The sequence below is a fragment of the Rhinoderma darwinii genome, chromosome 1 (genome assembly GCF_050947455.1).
Source record: "Rhinoderma darwinii isolate aRhiDar2 chromosome 1, aRhiDar2.hap1, whole genome shotgun sequence".
In the NCBI taxonomy this organism is placed as follows: Eukaryota; Metazoa; Chordata; class Amphibia; order Anura; family Rhinodermatidae; genus Rhinoderma; species Rhinoderma darwinii.
The window spans coordinates 446870932-446896285 of NC_134687.1; the positions used below are offsets into that span (position 1 = coordinate 446870932).

At 43.4% G+C, this 25354-nt stretch overlaps 1 protein-coding gene across 1 annotated transcript in view; it reads right to left on the minus strand.

Moving 5' to 3' along the window:
- Nucleotides 1-9350: 9350 nt before the first annotated feature.
- Nucleotides 9351-25354, minus strand: part of SPPL3 (signal peptide peptidase like 3) — a 72629-nt gene continuing 56625 nt past the window's right edge. The window contains exons 3-11 of the mRNA XM_075831426.1: nt 22679-22767; nt 19338-19457; nt 18995-19073; nt 17275-17387; nt 14277-14383; nt 11585-11748; nt 11268-11467; nt 10751-10860; nt 9351-10500 (exon numbers count right to left, since the gene is read on the minus strand). Coding sequence (XP_075687541.1) covers nt 10429-10500; nt 10751-10860; nt 11268-11467; nt 11585-11748; nt 14277-14383; nt 17275-17387; nt 18995-19073; nt 19338-19457; nt 22679-22767 — 1054 coding nt within the window. The 3' untranslated portion in view covers nt 9351-10428. The remainder of the gene's footprint in view (nt 10501-10750; nt 10861-11267; nt 11468-11584; nt 11749-14276; nt 14384-17274; nt 17388-18994; nt 19074-19337; nt 19458-22678; nt 22768-25354) is intronic.

The window sequence follows — 25354 nt, forward strand, 5'->3', positions numbered from 1 at the left end:
GATCCTCCAACTTCAGGGAACTAGCAGCAGTTCTTCAGGCCCTGAAGGGATCCATACAGGCAATCTCAGGTCAGCACCTAAAGATCTATTCGGACAACACAACTACAGTATCCTATATAAACCGACAAGGGGGTACGAGATCGGCCTCAGTGATGGGCCTAGCCACACAGATATTTTCTCTAGCAGAACACTACCTGTTGACTCTATCAGATGTTCATCTCAGAGGGAATGACAACCTGGTGGCAGATTTCCTAAGCCGGGAAAGGCTTCACCAATCAGAATGGTGCCTGAACACCACAGTATTTCAGGAGATCATTCTCAGATGGGGAACCCCATCCATAGATCTGTTCGCATCCAAAAGAAACAGAAAAACCCAGAGGTTCTTCTCCCTAAATCCCTCATATCACCCAACAGCAATAGACGCACTCTCCCAGTGTTGGAGTCTAGAGAGGCTACGCTTGCCCCCCAGTATTACACCCAGATATTCAGAAGCTCCACTTGACAGCATGGAAACTGAAAGGATAATCCTTATGCAGAGAGGATTTTCAGAATCCGTCATCTCCACCCTACTAGCTAGTAGGAAACCGATTACCTCAAAGATATACCTGAGGTCATGGAACGCATTCTTAAACTTCGCAGGCAGGGAGGTTAACCCTTTAACCAATCCAGATATTCCCCATATATTGGATTTTCTCCAGGCAGGACTAAAAAAAGAACCTTAGGCCTACTACATTAAAGGTTCAGATTTCAGCTTTAAGTTCCTTTTTCAATTTTAAATTAGCAGAACACCCCTGGATCAAAAGATTCCTAGCGGCCGCCTGCAGACTTAAACCCCAGATAAGGTCCCATGTTCCCCCCTGGGACTTAAACCTCGTTCTCCAGGCTTTGATAAAACCACCCTTTGAACCCATGGACTCTATTTCCTGGAAGATGCTAACACTCAAAATGACCTTTCTCTTAGCCATTACATCAGCCCGTAGAGTGAGCGAGATCCAGGCCCCATCTGCTTTTCCTCCACATACCCTACTGCTAGACAATAGTCATCTTAAAAACCCTGCCAGAATTCCTTCCTAAAGTGGTTTCACCCTTTCACCTAAACCAAGACATTGTCCTTCCCTCCTTTTGTGACTCCCCAAAGAATCAGAGAGAATAACAGTTTAACTGCCTAGACATAAGAAGATGTCTAGTCCAGTACCTAAAGGTTACCCAAGATCTGAGATCATCACAAAATTTGTTTATCCAGTTTCAGGGTCACAATAAGGGCTCAGCAGCCAGCAAAGCTACCATAGCAAGGTGGATCAAGCAGGCCCTACGGCTAGCCTACATAAACCAAAAACTCAAACCCCCAGAATTCTTCGGGGCACACTCCACTAGGGCCGTATCCACTTCATGGGCAGAAAGAGCAGATGCATCCCTAGACCAAATATGTAAGGCTGCCACATGAAGTTCTCCGGACACCTTCTTTAAACACTACCGATTACAGCTGCATACAGCCTCTGACTTGGCCTTCGGTAGAAAGGTGCTACAAGCTGTGGTCCCACCCTAGAAATAATTTCTATTTTACATCTCCAGGGGTGCTGTCATAGGTGAATAGGTAAAAGATCGATTACTTACCGGTAATCTGTTTTTCAAGAACCTATGACAGCACCCCGCTGTTACCCTCCCATGTCTGTAGTACATGACCCTCATAAACTGGATCGCTACCCTTAATTTGAGCGTCCCTGTAAATATTGTACATAGGAAGGCCTCATGCACACGACCGTAAAAACACCCGTTATTGCGGGTCGTAATTACGACCCGCAATAACGGGCCCATAGACTTCTGTTAGTCACGGGTACCTTCCCGTTTTCTCACGGGAAGGTGCCCGTGCCGTTAAAAAAATAGAACATGTTCCTATACTTTATAATGGGAGCACGGCTCTCAAAAGCGGCCGGCTGCCCGTGGCCGGCCGGCAGTGCCCGCCCGTGCTCGTAATTACGTGCACGGTCGTGTGCATGAGGCCTAAGGTGTGAGAAACTTTCACAAAAAAAAACACACATACAAACTAAACTACTTCTCATCCTGAGTTCTTCTTAAAGGGAATGTGTTGCCAGAAAAACATGTTTTTTTTTTAAAAATTAAACATTGTGTGTAGGTGATTAAACATTGTTCAAATTTTTTTTATTTTTTTCACGAGTCAGGAAATATTATAAATTAATTCTAATTTATAGTATTACCCATTTCTGGTCACTAGATGGAGCTATTCCCAAAATTGCAGCATTGCAAAATTGGGTAAAAAGCCCTCGCTCTAGTGAGCTCTCAGCATCCCCCGCCTCCTTTATCCTGGCTAGTGCCGGGATAAACGAGGGGTTTGAACGGTGTAACCTCCTACACTGTGTGTCGCCATTTTTTGAGCTAACACAGTGTAGAAGGTTAACATACAGTAGTAAACACGAACATACATTGAAATCTATTACCTGCTCCTGCCGCCGCGGCTCCCTCCGGCCCGTCCGCTCCGTCTGCTGCCGCTGGTCCAAGTGCACAAGTCCGGAAGCCGCGACCGGAAGTAGTAATATTACTGTCCGGCCGCGACTTCCAGTCCACAGGAAATTGCGCCGGACGGCGCCAATTTCAAATTGGACTGTGTGGGAGCGGCGCATGCACAGTTCCCACACAGACGCCGTACACACAAGTGAATGGGACGGGAGCCGTTCGCAGTCCCTATGGGACTGTGGCTGCCGTATTCCATGTCTGTATGTGTCGTTAATCGACACACACAGAAATGGAACAAAAAATGGCAGCCCCCATAGGGATGAAAAAGTGTAAAAATAAGAAAAAGTAAAACACAAACACACAAATAAATATAAACGTTTTTAATAAAGCACTAACATCTTTAACATATAAAAAAATAATTTGTGATGACACTGTTCCTTTAAAGACTGGGTGTGTGGAGAGGTGTGTCCATTTTATATCCTCAGGTTTCCTGTCCAGCGGATGGGACGTCTCTCCAGGGGTGCTGTCATAGGTTCTTGAAAGACAGATTACCGGTAAGTAATCGATCTTTTCCTGCAAGTGTTTTTTTTTTTTTAAATCAATAGGAAGCGATATCGTCATTTTTTGGAGCAGTTTCCGACTAGGTTTCCACATCAAAAACAGCGCCAAAAAAAAAAAAAAGTGTGAACTAAGCCTTACAGAGCTGGGTAACAATGAAAAGAAAAAATAATTACTTCTGAGCTAGGGTGGAATCTCCTAATGAGCAGTCAGACACATGTATGTACTTTTCTGTATTTTTCGAACAAACTCTTTCTGCAATCTCCAATTATTCAGTTTTAGTACGTCTGCCACCTGTAGCCAAAGTTTGACGTTCCTAATTGGGACGCTGAGCCTTCAAAGATGAAATTAGTTTAAAACCAGCGCACTGGTTTGTAAAAATACGTCGTAAGTCATGTGAATTTACCAAGCTATAACCCACATACTAGAACTGTTTGCCATATCCGCAATATAAAAGACACAGCGGTTAAAAAAAAAATAGGCCACCATGGGAATGATGGAGAGGCTATTAATTCCATTACTTGATCTGATCCAGTTTGTTTTTTGGTGTTAAATATACAGTTCCTACACAGGCAGCAATACACACTGCGCGCGCGTGCGCGTGCTTGTTCTATTTATTATTAAAAATGGGTAATTACCTAAGAAACCTTATGTAATTTAAGAAACATTTCTTAACATGATTGCAGGTGCTGGTATAATGGCAGCAGATTCAGTCCAGGGTTTCGCAACCTTGTCCTAGCAGAACACATTTCCATTTTGCCAGTCCGACATAAAAAGTGGGGAATTTATTAAGACTGGCATTTCATATGTCAGTCTTAATTACTCGCATTTTACTCCAACTTCCTTTATATTAGGAGCTTCTCTGGTCAAAAAGGGGTTGTCCACTACCGGATAACTGATGACCTATCCACCAGATAAGTCAGCAGTAATATGATCGGTGAGGGTCAGACAACCGGACCCCGCACCGATCATCTGCTCCGGCTGCCCCGTGGCACCAGACGTCCATGCTGGAAGCAGTTGGCTTCGGTCACGGAATAGCGGCCAAGCTGCAGCTCTGCTCCTTTTCAAATGAATAGGTGCAGAGCTGCAGTTCTGAAGCACCAGCCCCTATGCAATGTACTGAGCCAACAGCTTCCAGCTCCATGCACTGCATAGTGTGCAATGACATCCAGCGCCCGCAGGCAGCCGGAGTAGCTGATCGTCCAGGTGTCGGACATGCACTGATTATATACCGATTACATATCGGGTGGATAGTTAATCAGTTTTCCGGTAGTGGAAAACCCCTTTAATTCACAGTTTCTTGTGTAAATTATGGTAAATTTGTCAGGCAGCAAGTGGCCAGAAGCAGCGCAAAAGTCCCAATTTTTACTGCAAATTGCGTGCAGTTTGCAAATTTTCTATGCCAGAAAACAGACGTAGAAAAGCTAATAAGTTTCCCCCATAGTGTTATGTTAAAGAACTGAAACTCTGAACAAATTTTCATAGTTAGTAAAATGGAGCTACTAGGGTAACGTAATATACGAGGACTTAATTCTTTCACTCTGGTCCCCCAAATGAAAGTGCTCTGTACAATATAGGTCCTTAACCCCACAGGAAGTAACAAAAGGACTTCTTATTACTGAGCTGTACAGAAGAAGTTGCCAAAACGACACCCCCCTTCTGACATTTCCTGCACTGCACTTGTTGCCTAAAGCTGTGCCTCACTACATTTCTGCTCTTCCCATCCCACGCATGCGTTTAATATGCTCTTCATTTTAACCATATGTACAAAGTGCATCTAGTGGATGGACAGAGCAGGAAGTTTGCAAGATGCAGTTTCAGCCAATAGCTGCAGCACACAGTGGTCTCAGAGTAGGGAGCATCATTTTGGCAACTTCTCCCATATGACCCAGTAACATGCAACGTTATTTGTGGTTTACTGTGGGATTAAGGACCCATCGTGTGCAGAACATCGACATTGTGAGAGAGTCCAGAGTAAAAAAAAAAGATGCAATGGCCATGTTAGGCTTAGTTGCCATCTGCATCAGAGGCTGCTGTTAGGAGCCTCAATCAAAGATTCGGTCAAAAATAACAGCTACCTAGAATTACCTATAATTAACGGCCACTACAGCTGTCATAAATAACCATGAAGCATTACAATCACACTAAGGCTCTGTTCACATCTGCGTTGGGGTCCTGTTCTGACGTTCCGTCTGAGATTTTCGCTTTGCCGGAAGCAATAGCGTAGTCGACTACCCTATTGCCTCTGGCAAAACGATGGATCCGGTGCACAACAGAGACAAATGGAAACCATGGGCACCGGATCCGTCACCATTGAAATCAATGGTGATGGAAACGGGAAACCTCTGGTTTCAGTTTGCGTCTGTCCAGGGTCCCGTTCTGACGGAAACCTCAGATGGAACGTCTGAACGGAGCCCTGACGCAGATGTGAACAGAGCCTACAAAATAAGGTGGTCAGGCAAGGTATAGAAAAATTACAATATTTTATTAATCATGAAAATAATCCAAAAAAAGTGGGGAAAAACCCAGATCACATCATACACTAAAGCAGACTGTGTAAAATGGAGGGATAGCCTTCCTTATTCAAAATCCCTTTTACCTTGTACAAATCTCCCACTTTGCCAGCACCAAAGCAACCCCAGACCATCACATTACCTCCACCATGCTTGACAGATGGCGTCAGGCACTCTTCCAGCATCTTTTCAGTTGTTCTGCGGCTCACAAATGTTCTTCTGTGTGATCCAAACACCTCAAACTTCGATTCGTCTGTCCATAACACTTTTTTCCAATCTTCCTCTGTCCAATGTCTGTGTGCTTTTGCCCATATTAATCTTTTCCTTTTATTAGCCAGTCTCAGATATGGCTTTTTCTTTGCCACTCTGCCCTGAAGGCCAGCATCCCGGAGTCGCCTCTTCACTGTAGACGTTGACACTGGCGTTTTGCGGGTATTATTTAATGAAGCTGCCAGTTGAGGACCTGTGAGGCGTCTATTTCTCAAACTAGAGACTCTAATGTACTTGTCTTGTTGCTCAGTTGTGCAGCGGGGCCTCCCACTTCTCTTTCTACTCTGGTTTGAGCCTGTGTGTGCTGTCCTCTGAAGGGAGTAGTACACACCGTTGTAGGAAATCTTCAATTTCTTGGCAATTAAATAGACTGTCGAGTTTCACATGAAAGCTCTCTTTTTCTAGCCATTTTGAGAGTTTAATCGAACCCACAAATTTAATGCTCCAGATTCTCAACTAGCTCAAAGGAAGGTCCGTTTTATAGCTCCTCTAAACAGCAATGTACCATTAGAACACTGGAGTGATGGTTGCTGGAATGGGTCTCTATACACCTATGTAGATACACCTATACACCTATGTAGATACACCTATACACCTATGTAGATATTGCATTAAAAACCAGACGTTTGCAGCTAGAATAGTCATTTAGCACATTAACAATGTATAGCGTGTATTTCTGATTCATTTAATTTTATCGTCATTGAAAAAAACTGTGCTTTTCTTGCAAAAATAAGGAAATTTCTAAGTGACCCTAAACTTTTGAACGGTATTGTATATATATATATATATATATATCTATATATATTTATGATAAAGATATATAGTTGTATAGCCAGATAAAAGTACATTAGTGCTTAAACATGGTAGAGAATCACCTAAATACAGAAACAATAACAAAGTAGTAAAAGGGAAAAAACATCCCTATAAATAGTAGAGAGTAACATGGGCAATAAGGAGCACCTAAATAAATCACATTGTAAAGCAAGTATAATGGATACAGTCCAGATTGGTGACCGCACCCGACGCACGTTTAGCTGTCGCTTTCTAAAAAAAATACCCGAGAAAGTGAAGGGCGAAATGTGGGTTTGGTTGCGGTCACCAATCTGGTCTGTATCCGTTATAAATGTACTTTATTTTGGTGCTCCTTATTGCCCATACTGTTTATAGGGATGGTTTGTTCCCTTTTACTGCTTTGGTACGGTTTCTGTATTTAGGCGCTTCTCTACCATGTTTAAGGACTTATTTACTTTCTGTATTAAGACTTTTTTTTTTATACATTGTTTAGCCAGTTTGCTTTAGGCTACATTCGCACGGCCATTTTCAGAACAATGATGATCTATGGGTGTATTCACAGGGCATTTTTTTTTTAACGACCCGTGAATATTGGCAGGACAAAAATAGGACATGTCCTATTTTTGGCCGCTTTAACGGCCAGACGGCCCCCATAGAAGTTAATTGATCTGTTTTTTAACGGCTGTCAATACATAGAACAACCGTTAAAAACGGATCTGTGACATGGGGATTGGCAAGGGAAGTACTAGTTCCCTTGCTAGCTACCGGCGGCTTGATGACACACTCACCGATAACGTAATCGCGTCGCCTTCGTAGATCCAGTGAAGACGAGAGACCTTACCTGAGAAGACAACGCTGCATCGGTGAGTATGTAGGGCATTCATGTCAGGCCGTGTGGCATCATCCACAGGGAGGGCGTGTTTTGTGTTTATATTGTGCCTTGTGGGGTATGTGGCAATATTTACGCAGTGCCCGCTGATGATATAAATGGCGGCATCTCATACAGGGGGGACAGCGCGGCATCTCATACAGGGGGGGGGGGCAGCGCGGCATCTCATACAGGGGGGGGGGGCAGCGCGGCATCTCATACAGGGGGGGCAGCGCAGCATCTCATACAGGGGGGGCAGCGCGGCATCTCATACAGGGGGGGCAGCGCGGCATCTCATACAGGGGGGGCAGCGCGGCATCTCATACAGGGGGGGCAGCGCGGCATCTCATACAGGGGGGGCAGCGCGGCATCTCATACAGGGGGGGCAGCGCGGCATCTCATACAGGGGGGGCAGCGCGGCATCTCATACAGGGGGGGCAGCGCGGCATCTCATACAGGGGGGGCAGCGCGGCATCTCATACAGGGGGGGCAGCGCGGCATCTCATACAGGGGGGGCAGCGCGGCATCTCATACAGGGGGGGCAGCGCGGCATCTCATACAGGGGGGGCAGCGCGGCATCTCATACAGGGGGGGCAGCGCGGCATCTCATACAGGGGGGGCAGCGCGGCATCTCATACAGGGGGGGCAGCGCGGCATCTCATACAGGGGGGGCAGCGCGGCATCTCATACAGGGGGGGCAGCGCGGCATCTCATACAGGGGGGGCAGCGCGGCATCTCATACAGGGGGGGGCAGCGCGGCATCTCATACAGGGGGGGGCAGCGCGGCATCTCATACAGGGGGGGGGCAGCGCGGCATCTCATACAGGGGGGGGGCAGCGCGGCATCTCATACAGGGGGGGGGGCAGCGCGGCATCTCATACAGAGGGGGGGCAGCGCGGCATCTCATACAGAGGGGGGGCAGCGCGGCATCTCATACAGGGGGGGCAGCGCGGCATCTCATACAGGGGGGGCAGCGCGGCATCTCATACAGGGGGGGCAGCGCGGCATCTCATACAGGAGGGGCAGCGCGGCATCTCATACAGGGGGGGCAGCGCGGCATCTCATACAGGGGGGGCAGCGCGGCATCTCATACAGGGGGGGGCAGCGCGGCATCTCATACAGGGGGGGCAGCGCGGCATCTCATACAGGGGGGGGGCAGCGCGGCATCTCATACAGGGGGGGGGCAGCGCGGCATCTCATACAGGGGGGGGGGCAGCGCGGCATCTCATACAGAGGGGGGGCAGCGCGGCATCTCATACAGAGGGGGGGCAGCGCGGCATCTCATACAGGGGGGGCAGCGCGGCATCTCATACAGGGGGGGCAGCGCGGCATCTCATACAGGGGGGGCAGCGCGGCATCTCATACAGGGGGGGCAGCGCGGCATCTCATACAGGAGGGGCAGCGCGGCATCTCATACAGGGGGGGCAGCGCGGCATCTCATACAGCCTTAGTGTATGTGATGCACTTTTTTTGTTTTTTAACTTGTTTTAGGATTATTTTCATGATTAACTAATACAAGATTGTAATTTTGCTATACCTTGCCTGTCAGCACCTTATTTTGCGGGATTAGTGTTTTTTGCCAGTAAAATGACAGCAACCTGATGGAACCCATTAAAGTCCATGGGTTCCGTCAGGCGCCATTTGTGTCAGTCATACAACGGACCAGGCACTTCAGTTTTGTTCCTGTTCAGAAAATAGAAAAAAAAAAATACAAAAACGCAGATGTTAAAGCCTAAAATGACCCTAATGCATCCATTTTCCCAACAATGAAAATGTCATTTTACGTCACCATTCTCCAGCTAAGCGGTCCTAACCCATTCAGCAGTAGAATACTGCAGTTGAACATACAGTAGTAGAGTCAGACATACAGCACCATATTTGAAGGAGTTTTTTTTTCTCTTTAGTTTTTTTTTCATGAGTTAGGGTAGTCACATGGAAAGTTCAGAATACAGCAGACAAATGAAAATACTAAAATACAAAAACAATAGAAAAAAAAGAAAATATGTATTTACAGGAAGATAACATTATGGAGGGAGCAATGAGCGCAGCAAGTTTGACATGCAATAGTCCAAGGGAACCGCTAGAGGCTGCGCACAAATGAAGACAAAAAGTTGTGGAACATTTCATCTGTCCTAGGTCACTACATTGATCAGAACCAAATACAGTCACTAAACAGCCCATGAGTACATCAGAACGAGCACAGAATACACTGGATTGGAACCGCGGCTTCACTTCGCTGGGATGGATTAGTCATATAAAGCCAAAGATGAAAGTGCAGGACATGCGACAGAACATTGCAGGCCTGGCCTGGCCTGACCTGGCATTCTGTGAATATTTAAACTATCCATAGAAAATATATCTCAGACTTGCCCTCTGCAACATGAAATCGGGAGAAGGGTGAAATGGAATTAAATACAACAGACTATGTATATACTTTGAGTAACTCACACACCGGCTGAGATCTAAAAAGTCACTTCACACCACAGAAGATAACGAAAAAAAAAAACAAGAACAGGAAGGAGAGCTGGTAAGAGGGCTGCACTGCTCCTCATGGGGTCTGGTCCCACAGAGCTGAAATAGTCCGTAGCTCAGAGGCCTTTAAAGTCACATGCTACATGGAGCCACAATTAGGCCAGAAGGAATCCAAGATTACAATCCATATGGATCCACTGAATCCCAGTTTTTTTTTTTTTTTATATATAGTCTAAACTCTGACGTTCCAACAGGAATATAGTCCATTGCCGAGGGCATGTTTCAGAGATAAGAACCCTGCGTAGAAGTCTAGAAAGTTTTTTTTTCCATTATTTTACACAAAAATTAATTCCTTTGAGGTCCATCAGTTGTATCTGTGTCCATTTACACTGAGTTTATCCAGAGGAGAAAAAGCCAAATTGAAGAAAAGAAAAAAAAAAAAAAAAAAACTTCTGCCAAGTTTGGCTTAGTTTCCTGTTCCCATCATACCTCCAGGAAGCGGGAGCTACTGGTCTTAGGGTGGAACGGTTCTGACCACATTCGGCGCAGGTCACCCTGTGTGAGAGAGTAAGGTCAGCAGTCACTTCAAAGTCCAGTGTAATAATACTCTACAACACTGCAAATTATTTACATCCAAGCCTGATCCACTCTAAGGTCATATTACAGTAACATATTAACAAGATTGATCAATGACCTCTCACATGCGGAAACCTCCATGCTTCAAGACAGAAATGAATGTGACATTAGCACAGAGAGACAATATGACATGTAGACATAACGGAGATAAACCGTGAATATAACCTACCTTTAAATAGGCCATGGTGAGGAGCGGTAATAAAGTAAAGGGAACCAAATAAAGCAGAGCAGGCTGTGCAGCCCTGTGAATGCGTGAAGCCACTGTCGCTGTTAACAGTCCTGTAATGTAATATCACCAATATTAACATGAGATAGTTCAATTTATTATACAACATATAGGATGAATTCACAAAATCTGCAGCAAATCATAATACATTACATGTGGATGAGGTTTTGAATACCTCATCCACATGTAGCAGAACAACAAGCATGCTGCGGATGTTCAAATCCAAAATCTGTGCTACTTGATTTACAGAAGGTATCAAGATCAGGGTAGAGTCAGAGCACATAAGGCATGAGGAAAGTCTATAGGGTGTATGCCCCAATAGATATTGGTAAAAACTGCAGCTCACATACATATTGTAATACACAAATGGCTACAAGAAAAAAAAAAAATGGACACATTCTAGATCTAAAATCCAAGCATCTTTAATGCGTATATGAAAGATCTGCTGCTGGTTACTTACCCACAAAGTACCCAATGAGTGTGCAATGGAAATAGGAGACCTTCTGCATGGGGCCAGAGATGTTGGCACCACCCTGTGCACCACAAGAATCAGCAGTCGCCTGTTTCTTGTAGTTGTCGTAACGCAGAACGAAGCACAGAAGCAGTCCTGGCATTACAATGTCACCTATCCCAAGCATGGAAAAGTGACTGCCTGTAGAACTGTGTACAAAGAAACATTTTTTTTTAATTTCTGTCTAAGAAAACGAAAACCGCCGCAGTTTCATGCTATATAACTATGGCTAGATCTAGAAATCATAATTTCTAAGAGTACCGTACCTGGGGAATACTAGTTTTCCTGGCAGTGATAGCCGTGGTACATCCCTCCCAACATTAGGGCCAAGATGAAGCTTCCTTGATAAGACATCCAGAGGATTGTCAGCAGGCTGTGTTGCCACCTTGACCATCACATTGCTGTTAAATATGTAGGCAGAAAAGAAGACCTGCAGAGGGGATCAGAGAAGTAGGATTTTAGATATTAATTGTATTTCATTCATTTTTATTCTTGGCTCTATATAGTGTTTTCTTCCTCCAAATTGCTTTGAATAAAACCCTATAAAAAGGTAATACAATTGTCTCCATGATTCTCCTGAAAGAAAACCATTTAGAATCTGGTATGATAGGCAGCAACAGCTTACAAGGTGGATCTAAAGAGAAAAAAAAAAAAAGAAAAAGCAGCAATTTTGTAAAATAGTCTTGATAAGGCTCTGTTGAAGACAATGGTGATGGAAACGTAAACCTCTGGTTTCCGTCGGTGTCAGTTTGTGTCTGCTCAGGGTCCCGTTCTGACTGAAACCTGAGACGGAACGTCAGAACGGGACCTCAACGCAGATGTGAACAGAGCCTTAGAAATACCCTACAGTTCTGGGTCTACGGTTCCTATGCAGACCTAGGAGTCTCTACGGTTACATACTACGCTAACCCGGTGTAGTCTGTACCTGCAGTCATGAAGCATTTCATGGGTCCTTTACTTCTTGCTGATCTTCCCAATCAAGGAAGGTTATCAAGAAGTAAGGGACAGACTAATTGCAAATTTGCTTCAGATGCATTGGAGAAATAAAAAATGGTTGCCAAGTGAAATAGCTCAGACATATTTGCTTAGAACTATCGTGATGAAGCTTCAAGAGGCGCATGGAACATTAAAACATATGACGAGTTACCCTTTAAAAATAAAAAGGAATACAGTAGGCTATACATAAATAGAATATTTATAATCACCAAGTATCCCCCCCAAAGAAGCACAGTCTAGTATGTCCGTGGACTGCCAAATATGCGTCATAACAAACTGTGCCTACTGAAAGGTTTGCACCCCAATATTATGGAAATGCTATTTAAGCAATTCCCAAATATAAATCGTGTAGAGCAGGGGTCTCAAACTCGGCCGGGTAAGTGGGCCACATATAGAAAAAATGGGAAGTTGACGGGCCGCATTACTTTCAAATTTGATACAATACAAAATTATTGTTACTTCGTTTTTTTAACTACTATAACACTATATTACTATAATAATAATACTACTTTACTATAATAATACCGTTAGATTTAAAATTTGAGAGAATTCTCCACGTGCTTATTGCAACAATCCAGTTTTCCAGTTTAAGTGTCGCTAAATGCAGTCCGGCGGCTCAGTTGGCAGCGTTTGGCAGACACGTCAATCTTGGGCAGCCCTTTTTTTTAAGATAGTGCCACCGCGCGCCCCCCGTAGATAATTCTGCCACCGCGCGCCCCCCCGTAGATGATGCTGCCACCGCGCGCCCCCCCGTAGATGATGCTGCCACCGCGCGCCCCCCCGTAGATGATGCTGCCACCGCGCGCCCCCCCCGTAGATGATGCTGCCACCGCGCGCCCCCCCGTAGATGATGCTGCCACCGCGCGCCCCCCGCAGATGCTGCCACCGCGCGCCCCCCGCAGATGCTGCCACCGCGCGCCCCCCGCAGATGCTGCCACCGCGCGCCCCCCGCAGATGCTGCCACCGCGCGCCCCCCGCAGATGCTGCCACCGCGCGCCCCCCGCAGATGCTGCCACCGCGCGCCCCCCGCAGATGCTGCCACCGCGCGCCCCCCGCAGATGCTGCCACCGCGCGCCCCCCGCAGATGCTGCCACCGCGCGCCCCCCGCAGATGCTGCCACCGCGCGCCCCCCCGCAGATGCTGTCCATACACAGTGACGTCAGGGGATCCATCTGGACCGGAATAGGATATCAGGGGCAACCCCAGAGCCGGTGTCCCAGAGCGGAGCACTAGTATAGACTCTGCGCCGGAACTCTGGGGAAGCCACTGACATCAGTGTTCATATATGAACAGTGATGTCAGGGGCTTGCCCAGAGCTGGGGTCCCAGAGCAGAGCCACTTCTAGCACTCTGCCATGGATTCCAGCTCTGCTCCTGACATCACTGTCCATATATGGACATGGATCTCAGGGGCAACCCCAGAGCTGAAGTCCCGGGCAGAGCGCTAATAGGCTCTGTGATTCCAGCTGTGCTCCTGACATCACTGGGACTCCTGCTCTGGGGAAGACCCTGACAACACTGTCCATATATGGACAGCAATGTCAGGGAATTCCACAGAGTCCCGGAGCAGAGCCTATACTAGCGCTCTGCACGGGACTCCGGTTCTGGGGAAGCCCCAGACATCGCTGTCCATATGTGGACAGCGATGTCAGGGAATTCCACAGAGTCCCAGAGCAGAGCCTGTACCATCGGCTCTTTATCCCACGGGCCACAGATGACAGCCCCAGGGGCCGCATGCGGCGCACGGGCCGCGTGCTTGAGGCCCCTGGTGTAGAGGTAATAAACATACACTGAACTAAAAACAGTGAAATATTTGTAATCTTGGTATGTTTTTTGGAAATTCCCTATACCAATTATGACTGCAGAGCAGACTAACTATTGAACTATATATACAATTCTATAGATATTAATTTTAATAGAGAACATAATAATAAACGCTGTTGAAAACAAATGTTCTGCTTACCCAAAACACATCATATATGAGCAGCCCTGAAAGTAGGAGACAGGAAACCTTTAGGCTGGGCAGGCGGACAAAGGCAATCATTGCTACGCATAGTCCCATTGCAAGGGCTGGAGAGAGAAACAAAGTAGTGGATTGTTCAAAATCATTTCTTCACAAGGCAAAAAGGAATTCATGAAATGTGTTATGACAGTAGTAATGTGCTCTATCCAACCACATAATATTGCACAGTAGTAAAGAAAAAAATATTAGTCTAGAGTTACAACACACCCAAGTTTCGCAAGCCCAAATATATATGGTTCTTCTCGGCTTGTGCTCCCCTTAAAGGGATAACACAAACCATTAACCCGTTAGTGAACGCCAATACGCCTTTTATCGTCGGCCACTAACCGGCTTTATTCTGATGCATATGCCTTTTTACGGCACTGCATCAGGATAAAGTAAACAGAGCAGGGAGCGTCAAATCTCCCTGCTCTCAGCTGCCAGAGGCAGCTGAGGGCTGGGAGCGTCCCTGCTCTGCCGTGTGAGATCGATATTAGTATCGATCTCACCCGTTTAACCCCTCCGATGCGGTGCACAATAGCGTGCACCGCATCTGAGTGGTTTTGGAGAGAGGGAGGGAGCTCCCTCTCATCCCACTGTGTCTCTAATGGCAGCCAGGGGCCTAATAAAGGCCCCCAGGTCTGCCTGGAGTGAATGCCTGCTAGATCACAGACAGACAGATTACACGGACAGGCAGTAATACACTGCAATACCGAAGTATTGCAGTGTATTACAATAGCGATCGGAGAATCGAATATTAAAGTCCCCTAGTGAGACTAGTAAAAAAGAAAAAAAAAAAAGTTTAACCCCTTAATGACCGGGCCATTTTGCACGTTAATGACCAAGGATTATTTCTTGTTTTTTCACGGTCGCATTCCAAGAGTCGTAACTCTTTTTGTATTCCGTCGACATAGCCGTATAAGGGCTTGTTTTTTCCGGGACGAGTTGTATTTTGTAATTGTACAATTTTTAGATGCTTATAATATATTGATTAACTTTTATTAACTTTATATTAGGAGAGAATTGAAAATAAGCAGCTATTCCAGCATTAATTTTCACGTTATAAATTTACGCCGTTTACTATGCAGCGTAAATAACATGTTAACTTTATTCTATGGGTCGGCACTATTACGGGGATACCAAATATGTAAAGGTTTTATATGTTTTTTCTACGTTTGCACAATAAAAAGCCTTTTAGAAAAAAATTACTTGTTTTTGCATCGCCGCGTTCCAAGAGCCGTCATTTTTTTATTTTTACGTCGATGTGGCCGTACGTGGGCTTGATTTTTGCAGGACAATGTGTAGTTTTCATTAGTACTATTTTGGGGTACATAGGACTTATAGATTAACTTTTATTTTATTTTTTATGGGGGGAATGGGAGAAAAGAGAGCATTTTGCCGTTGTTTTTTGCTTTTTCTTTGGACGCCGTTCATCCGGCGGTTTAATTAATGTGTTCATTTTATTGGTCAAGTTGTTACGATCGCGGGGATACCTTATATGTGTATGTGTTATTTGTTTTAACCGTTTTATTAAATAAAACCACTTTTTGGGGCAAAAAAGTAGTTTTATTTGACTTTGACTGTCATTTTTTTTTTTTTTTTTTCACAAACTTTATTTAACGGTTTTACATTTTATTTTTTAGTCCCACCAGGGGACTTCACTATGCGATGTGCCGATCGCAAATATAATGCTTTGGTATACTTCGTATACCAAAGCATTATTGCCTGTCAGTGTAAAACTGACAGGCAACCTGTTAGGTCATGCCTCCGGCATCGCCTAACAGGCAGATGCTGAAGACAGACCTGGGGGTCTTTGTTAGACCCCCGGCTGTCATGGAAACCCGACGGCGACCCGCGATTTGTTTGCGGGGGCGCCGATCGGGAGACAGAGAGAGTTCCCCCTTCTGTCAAACACATTAAATGCCGCTGTCACTATTGACAGCGGCATTTAATGGGTTAAACTGCCGGAATCGGCGCGCGCTTCGATTCCGGCAGTTGCAGCAGGAGCCAGGCTGTGTATAACAGCCGTGCTCCTGCCGCTGATCGCGTGGGTAAACTGTCAGTACCCGCGCGATCACAGGACGGATATATCCGTCCTCCTGCGCGAACTAGCAGCTGCTGAGGACGGATATATCCGTCCTTCGGCGTTAAGGGGTTAATAAAGTTAATAAAAAAAAATAAAAAATGTGAAAAAAATGAAAAACCCAGCTTTTCCCCTTACAAAATGCTTTACTATTAAAAAAACTAAATAAAGTAAAAAAGTTACACATATTTGGAATGGCCGCGTCCGTAACGACCCCGACTATAAATCTATTATTATTTAACCCGCACGGTGAACGACGTAAAAAATTGAATAAAAAACTATGGAAAAATTGCTGTTTTCTGTGAATCCTGACTTTAAAAAAATGTGATAAAAAGTGATCAAAAAGTCGCATCTACTCCAAAATGGTACCAATAAAAACTACAAGTCTTCCTGCAAAAAAAAAAAGCCCTCACACAACCGCATCGGCGAAAAAATAAAAACGTTACGGCTCTTTCAAATAATTTTGAAAAAAAAAGCGGTTTTACTGTGTAAAAGTAGTAAAACATACAAAAACTATACAAATTTGGTATCGTTGTCATCGTAACAACCCGCTGAATAAAGGTATTGTGTTATTTATATCACACGGTAAATGGCGTAGATTTAAGACGCGAAAAAGAGTGGCGAAATTTCAGGTTTTTTTCTATTCACCCCCAAAAAAAAGTTAATAAAAGTTAATCAATAAATAATATGTCCCCCAAAATGGTGCTATTAAAAAATACAACTTGTCCCGCAAAAAACAAGACCTTATACAGCTATGTCGACGCAAAAATAAAAAGGTTATAGCTCTTGGAATGAGACGATGGAAAAACGTAAAAAATGGCTTGGTCATTAAGGTTTAAAATAGGCTGGTCATTAAGGGGTTAAGAAAACACTCACCATCCATGAGAAGCCAGTGGCCTGTCAGAACCCAAATAAGAACAAGCATTACAGAAAGAGAAAACGATAGCAGCTCTGCCAATGTAAAGCGACCACAGCATCCAAAAGAGATCCTGAAAAACACAAAAGAAGAAGGGATTAGAACTCCAAACGCTGATCTTGTGTATGCATATCAAGGCAATAAATTATTCTAGAAGTAAAGAAACTTTCCACAAATAAAACCCTAAATGTGTGCTTGGCATGCTGCCATAGCATAAGGTGGCATCCGCCTCCGAACAATACGAAGAGTTGTTGACACTCAATTGAGGATTAGCTTTGTGTCAGTGCAAGACCTAGGTTATATATAAAACAAACCAGACAAAGGATGCATTGAAGAATTGCCTGTGGTGGACATTCACTTATTTTATCAGGAAATTGCTTTTATAGCAAGTCCCCAATACATACCTGAAAACCAAATTAATCTCTTTATAAACATGAGCGATTCAGCAAATTGGAGAGCAGTTGCAAGAAAGTCATATCCCCTAATGCTGCTCCCCCAAGCACCGCCAACAGAATACAGACAACATTTAGACCAGGGCTACACAGACTTTTTGTAGCGCTATTGATTGATTTTAACTATTGAGCTACAGCTGAAGTCCAAATGAGTACATGGAGTTGCAGGTAATCTTGTGGACTGCAGCTGTCATTTAATAGTTAAAATAAATCTGTAGTACTACAAAAAGTCTAGGTGCAGCCCTGTCCCTGGGCGTAAACACTGCAGATTTCCCTCAACCGATTTAATTGCGAAATATCCGCAGCGTATTACAGTAGTAGCAGTGTAGGTAAGATTTGAGCAAATCTCATCCCCAGACCGCAAGGGCGGTGGGGGTGGAAAAGAAAAAAGCCAAAAAAACATTTATAAATTGATGTGCGGTGCGGTTTTATAATCCGCAGTATGTCAATTTATGCTGCATAAATCGCTGCTCTTCTGTTGCGGGTTTTCCCTATTGAATTCAATGGGAAGCTTATACTAACCCCCGGCCGTTGTCCTAGCGACGTAGAGCTCTATTCTGAGCGTAGCCCAGCCTCCTGGGATGACATTTCATCACATGTGACTGCTACAGCCAATCAAAGGCTGCAGCGGTCACATGGACTACAGCCTTATCTCAGGAGGCCGGCCGACTATCAGAAGAGAGGGACGCGTCACCATGACTACGAGTAGGTGGTAAGTATAAACTGAAACAGGACAACTGCCACTGCAAAGTCATTTTAGATTTTGGAAAGGTGAAAAATAGTTTTAACATAAAATTCCAGTTTGGAAGTACTATTGCTGAAATAAAGGAACTGCACTACAAGCAATTCTCTAACATACGGTTATATGGACTGCGGTCATCTATGAAGTATAGGTATTTTATGACTGTACCTTCGGAAGACTAGAATGGCAGATCCATTTAAAGGGAAACCACAAACATTTGGATTTCCCGTGGAAGGTTATTTACCTCCCTGGCCAGATAGTATAAGTATCAGTTACACACTAGAGGAATTTGACCGAGACCCTGGACAGAATGGTTCTTCCGTATTCAGCATCCATGACATAGCAGCGTATATAGTATTTATGGTGTAATCTAAAACGTTTTTCTTCTGACCAGGGCGCAGACAAAATGAAAAAGCTAAAACGGTTTGCACGTGCGAACAAACAAAAGTAGAATCCATCGTACTCAATACATTAATGCTTACTCACTTATTCTGAGGAGAGCAGGGCCTGGTTAAATACTGGCACATAGGTAGCAGGAGAAACGCAAATGCTATTGTTGCAAGAACTAAAAGAGAAGTTGAACATTAGTTTCATACTTTATCACTTATGTAATTCTTGGGGTGGATTCACACGCAGCATATTTTGTTACAGAAGTTTCGGCAAATAAAACCTACTCCATTCATCTAAATGTAACTTGCAGAAATCCATGCACCTGCTGCTGAATAAACCCACTCAGATAAAAGGAACAGATATTCAATTGCAGAAATCTCCGCAACTGAATTTTCCTCGTGTGAATCCACCTTTACTGAGAAGAAAAAAAAATACTCACCTGCAGTGCAAATAGTGAACACCACCTGAACAGAGTCGAAGAAGAAGAACATGACCAGGAGAGACACGGAGGCTCCAATAGGAAGGAACAAAGCCTGAGTAGAGTCAATAGTCTGGATACCTGTAGAAGAGCAAGTTTGTTACATTCCCATACTTATTTACTCGCTTTCATTTGGTTTGCATTTTACGATCGCAAACCAATTGGAAATAAGTAACAATCTGTCGCATCATGCAATCTAAAAATGTTTTTACTTTTTAAGATACAGCTTCTTTGTATTCTGTCTACATAGAAGCTTTATCGTTCTCTTTCAGTTTAACTAAACTGACGGCTCGGCTAATATCGGGTCCTGTGTGTCTGACACACAGGATCCACCTAACAACGATCACATCTAAGTTCATGAATTAGATGTGATCGATAATAGGTGGCTCCCGTTTGTTCCATCTTTTTGAATGGAGGAATAGCGCTGAACGCAGCACTATTTTTCCCAACAAGTTCACCAGGGCTGCCGACAAACTCTGAACAGAGCCTCTGACATCAGTATAGCCCGAAACTCCTTGAAACTCAAAACAAAAGTTACATTGTTTTGACATCTATTTTGCTTCGCTGTGACAAACGAAAATACTAATTTAGTTATTTTGACACACCCGTCTAGCTCCAAACTGCTAACAAAATAAAAGTGATAATCTACTCAATTTATTTTATTCCATAGCTTAAACTACGGTAAACATCGACTTATTTTGGGCCATAATATAATATATCAGGGCTTGTACGTTGAACAGATTCCACTAAGGCGTGCGGTGATAGGTCCTGTTGAAATCTGATGCTGACAGCTATCTAATGTGTATGGCCAGCTTAAAGAGGCTCTGTCACCAGATTATCTCCTACATAATCTGATTGGCGCTGTAATGTAGATAACAGCAGTGGTTTTTATTTTGAAAAACGATCATTTTTGAGCAAGTTATGAGCTAGTTTAGATTTATGTTAATGAGTTTCTCAATGGACAACTGGGCGTGTTTTTACCAACTGGGTGTTGTACAGAGGAGTGTATGGCAGTTGCCGAAACGCGCGTCGGGTTCAGACGTCTCATCTCACATCATGTCCACCGGTATGTTCTCTATTTTTTGTCCTGTTTAGCAGTTGGTGCTTGACTATGCTCATTATTTCCGATTATCCTCTGACCTCAAATATATCTGGTATGTAATACTGCTCTATATTGCTGACATAACTTTTTTGCGATTCATACTTACCTTTTATACTTATATAGATATCGCTACAATTACCAGTATTATACTCTTTCACGACTATATTGTTGTCATCCTCTGATATACTTGGCTATAATCTGCCTTGATTTCAATCGGACATTATTTCTCCATATCATATGCATTTCTCATTTTTGCTGCTATAACGCAACATGTACAATGTTCACATGGTGACATAATACTCATATCCGGTTTCTAATTGATCTGACGTCTTTTTATTGTGTGACTCATCCCCTGTTCTATTTTTTAATTGTCTCATGTCTGTAATTTAATAAAATTTGTATACTCTTTCTAACATTGTGTGCTGTAGTCGATCATATTTTCTTGGTTTAGTCTCAGGTTGGATTTTAACCCGCCTAGTTCTGCTGCTTCCCCAAGACAAGCTGACGGAGGTGCCTGGCAGACATCATCTCACTACCCGTACTGAATGACCTTCCATAATGGTGAATCGGTACATTTAAGGAGAAGATAATAGTCATCAGTGGTTATCCTGCTATCTTAGGTGTATAGGCGGTTTTAGTCCTGGAGGAGAACACTACCTATGATTTCCATCGGTTTTAACTTCATTTCGTCATTAGTTTCATCATGAAGGATCAATGCTGAAAGTGTTTTGTTGAACATAGAAATACCTTCTAACTACATGCACCACCTTTATTAACAGATATCGGATAATAAATAAAACCTACAACGTTGATTAGAATTCTCATTGACTTCTCCAGAAGTAATATGTATCCTATACAGAGCATGGGGAGAGGTACAGGTAGCTCAGTAGGATATTTATTTGATGCAATTACAGTGCCCATACACAACCGGGCCGAGCCATGGTAGTTGCCGCATAGCCTAGACGCACAGGTTTTTCTGCGAATTGCCATGTTTTTTCAATGCAGTTTTAAGCCGTACAGGTGAAGCACATGCTTTTACTACGGCTCCGTTGCATCAGTACATTTTCAGGGTGGTATATTAATTGTACCGAATCTTTGCCTCTGCGATACAATACAAATGATAAATCTCAGGTATGCCATTTATTCCACATGGAGCACAGATACTCTGGGATAAATCTCAAGTGCTGCCTTCTCTTTCCTCCATTTCTTGATATTTAGTTGGAACACAAATTACTTTGGTCCTTAGAAGAGTTCTTGTTGCAATATGTATTTCAGCTGAATACAATTTCACTTAGACAGCAAGTCAAACAAAAGTTACTCAGTACCACCTGGCTTTATAAGGGTTAAACATTATGAGTAGTAGAGGAACAAGTGTCAAGCAATGTAGGACGCATGACCAAAGCACCAAACGCATCTAAATTAAAGCGTTTCTGTCACCAGATTATAAGTGCCATATTTCCTACATAATCTGATCGGCGCTGTAATGTAGAACAGGGGTTTTTATTTTTAAAAATGATCATTTTTGAGCAAGTTATGAATAATTTTAGATTTATGCTAATTAATTTCTTAATAGAAGACTGGGCTTGTTTTACTTTTTATCAACTGGGCGTTGTACAGAGAAGTGTATGACGCTGACCAATCAGTGACCAATCAGCGTCATACACTTCTCTTCATTCCAGCCCAGCTTGATCCACGACACAGCGTGATCTCGCGAGATCACGCTGTGCGGTCACATACTCCCACAGTATGTCTATTCACTCTCAAGATACTTTGGTAAAGTTACTGTGGGAGTATGTGACAGCACAGCGTGATCTCGCTGTGCTGGGAGTACAGCTAATCATTAATGAAGAGAAGTGCATGACGCGGATTGGTCAGAGTCATACACTTCTCTTTAGAACGCCCAGTTGGTCATTAAGAAACTAATTAGCATAAATCTAAAATGGTTCATAACTTGCTCAAAAATAGTTTTTCAAAATAAAAATCTACATTACAGCGCCGATCAGATTATGTAGAAGATAGGGCACTTCTAATCTGGTGACACAGCTTCTTTAACTCTAGGGTCATACCTCCTGATAGAGAAAACTTCTGAAACAGCTCTTATTCAGCCTCAGGCATAAACAACGTACTGTAATGGACATTGGCCAAAACAAATAAAAAGTAATAGGTTAACCTGGAACTACAAGCGGAAGTCAAGTCTTACTATTATTGGTGCTGTTCCCACTAAAAGCTCCTGGAGAGCTACTGCCATCCTTCTCTTTATCTTGATTTTCAAAGTCCATGTTAAGAGACCTAGAAAGGAAGCATGTGAAAAGGAAAAAAAAAAAAGTCTAGATCAAAAAATGATTACAGGATGCTGAAATTGTGGCAGAAAATAGAGAATAAAGTTTAAAGAGGCTCTGTCACCAGATTATAAGTGCCCTATCTTCTACATAATGTGATCGGCGCTGTAATGTAGATTACAGCAGTGTTTTTTATTTAGAAAACCGTTACATTTTGTTGGAGTTATGAGCTATTTTAGCTTTATTCTAATGAGTTTCTTAATGGACAACTGGGCGTGTTTTTACTTTTTGACCAAGTGGGCGTTGTACAGAGGAGTGTATGACGCTGACCAATCCGTGACCAATCAGCGTCATACACTTCTCTCCATTCATTTACTCTGCACATAGGGATCCTGCGTTGTTCACTATGTGCTGTCACATAAACACACATTAACGTTACTGAAGTGTCTTGAGAGTAAATAGACATCACCTCCAGCCAGTACGGTATGTCAATTCACAATCCCGACACTTCGGTAACGTTTGTGTGGGACTTACAGCACAGCAAGCGGGATCTCGCTGTAAGCGGTCATATACAGTGTGATCTTGCGAGATCACGCTTGCTATCATGTCCCACATAAACGTTACCGAAGTGTCGGGATTGTGAATAGACATCGCGTCCTGGCTGGAAGGAATGTCTATTTACTGTCAAGACACTTCAGTAACGTTAATGTGTAAGTGACAGCACATAGTGAACAACGCAGGATCACTATGCGCGGATTACACCAATGGAGAGAAGTGTATGACACCGATTGGTCAGCGTCATACACTTCTCTCCACAATGCCCACTTGGTAAAATAGTAAAAACACGCCCAGTTGTCTATTAAGAAAGTCATTAGCATAAATCTAAAATAGGTCACAACTCTGACAAAATTGATTGTTTTTCTAAATAAAAAACTGCTGTAATCTACATTACAGCGCCGATCACATTATGTAGAAGATAGGGCACTTATAATGTGGTGACAGAGCCTCCTTAACCCCTTCAGGACTGAGCCAGTTTTGGCCTTCAGGACAAAGCCGATTTTTCAAATCTGACATGTGTCACTTTATGTGGTAATAACTCCGGAATGCTTTTGCCTATCCAAGTGATTCTGAGATTGTTTTCTTGTGACATATTGTACTTTATGTTAGGGAAAAAAATGGACTGAAATACAGGCCTCAGAAGCAAAGGAGCACCTGGTGGATTTTGGGGCCTTTTTTTAGAATATATTTTAGGCATCATGTCAGGTTTGAAGAGGTCTTGTGGTGCCAAACCAGTGGAAATCCCCCAAAAGTGACCCCATTTTGGAAACTATACCCCTCAAGGAATTTATCTATGGGTATAGTTAGGATTTTGAACCCACAGTTTTTTTGCTAAATTTATTTGAATTAGTATGTGAAGATGAAAAGCTGCTTTTTTTGTGAAAAAACCTAGAAATTTTTAATTTTTGCAAGGAATAAAGTAGAAAAAACACCCCAACATATGTAAAGCAATTTCTTCCGATTATAGCAATACCCCAGATGTGGTAATAAACTGCTGTTTGGACACACAGAAAGGCCTCAGAAAAGAAGGAGGACCATTTGGATTTCTGATTTTGCTGGAATAGTTTTCAGTGCCGTGTCGTGTTTGCAACGCACTGGAGGGATGAAAACCGTGGAAACCCCCCCAATAGTGACCCCATTTTGGAAACAACACCCCTCAAGGAATTTTTCTAGGGGTAAAGTTAGCATTTTGACCCCACAGTTGTTTTGCTGAATTCATTGGAATTAGTCTGTAAAGGTAAAAGTCTACTTTTTTTCTGTAAGAACTAAGACATTTTTAATTTTTACAAGGAATAAAAGGAGAAAAAGCACCGCAGCATTTGTAAAGCAATTTCTCCTGATTACATAAAAACGCCATATGTGGTAATAAACTGCTGTTTGGACCCACACCGGGGCTTAGAAGGGAAGGAGCGCTATTTGGCTTTTGGAGCTCAAATTTAGCTGGAATAGTTTTTGGGTGTCATGTCGAATTTGCAAAGCCACAGAGACCGAAACAGTGGAAGCCCCCCAAAAGTAACCCCATTTGAGAAACTACACCACTTAAGGAATCTATCTAGGGGTATAGTGAGCATTTAGGCCCCACACGTCTTTTGCAGAATTTATTAGAATTAGGCCGTGAAAATTAATATCAACATTAGTTCCACTAAAATGTTGAATTTTTTCAATTTCACAAAGGATAAAGGAGAAAATGCACCCCAACGTTTATAAAGCAATTTCTCCCGAGTACAGCTATACCCCACATGTGGTCATAAATGTTTTTTTTCATTAGAAAGTAATTAACCCTTTCCGAACTGAACCATGTTTTGCTTTTTCTTTTATTGTTTTTCCTCCCCGCTTTCCGAGAGCCACAACTTTTTTATTTTTCCGTCAATAGAGTGGTGTGAGGGCTTATTTTTTGCGGGACGAGCTGTTGTTTTTATTGGTTTCATTTTTTGGTACATAAGACTTTTTGAGCACTTTTTATTACATTTTTTGGTAGGGCGAAGGGGACCAAAAAACTGGGATTTTGCCGTTTAAAATGCTTTATTTTTCACGGCGTT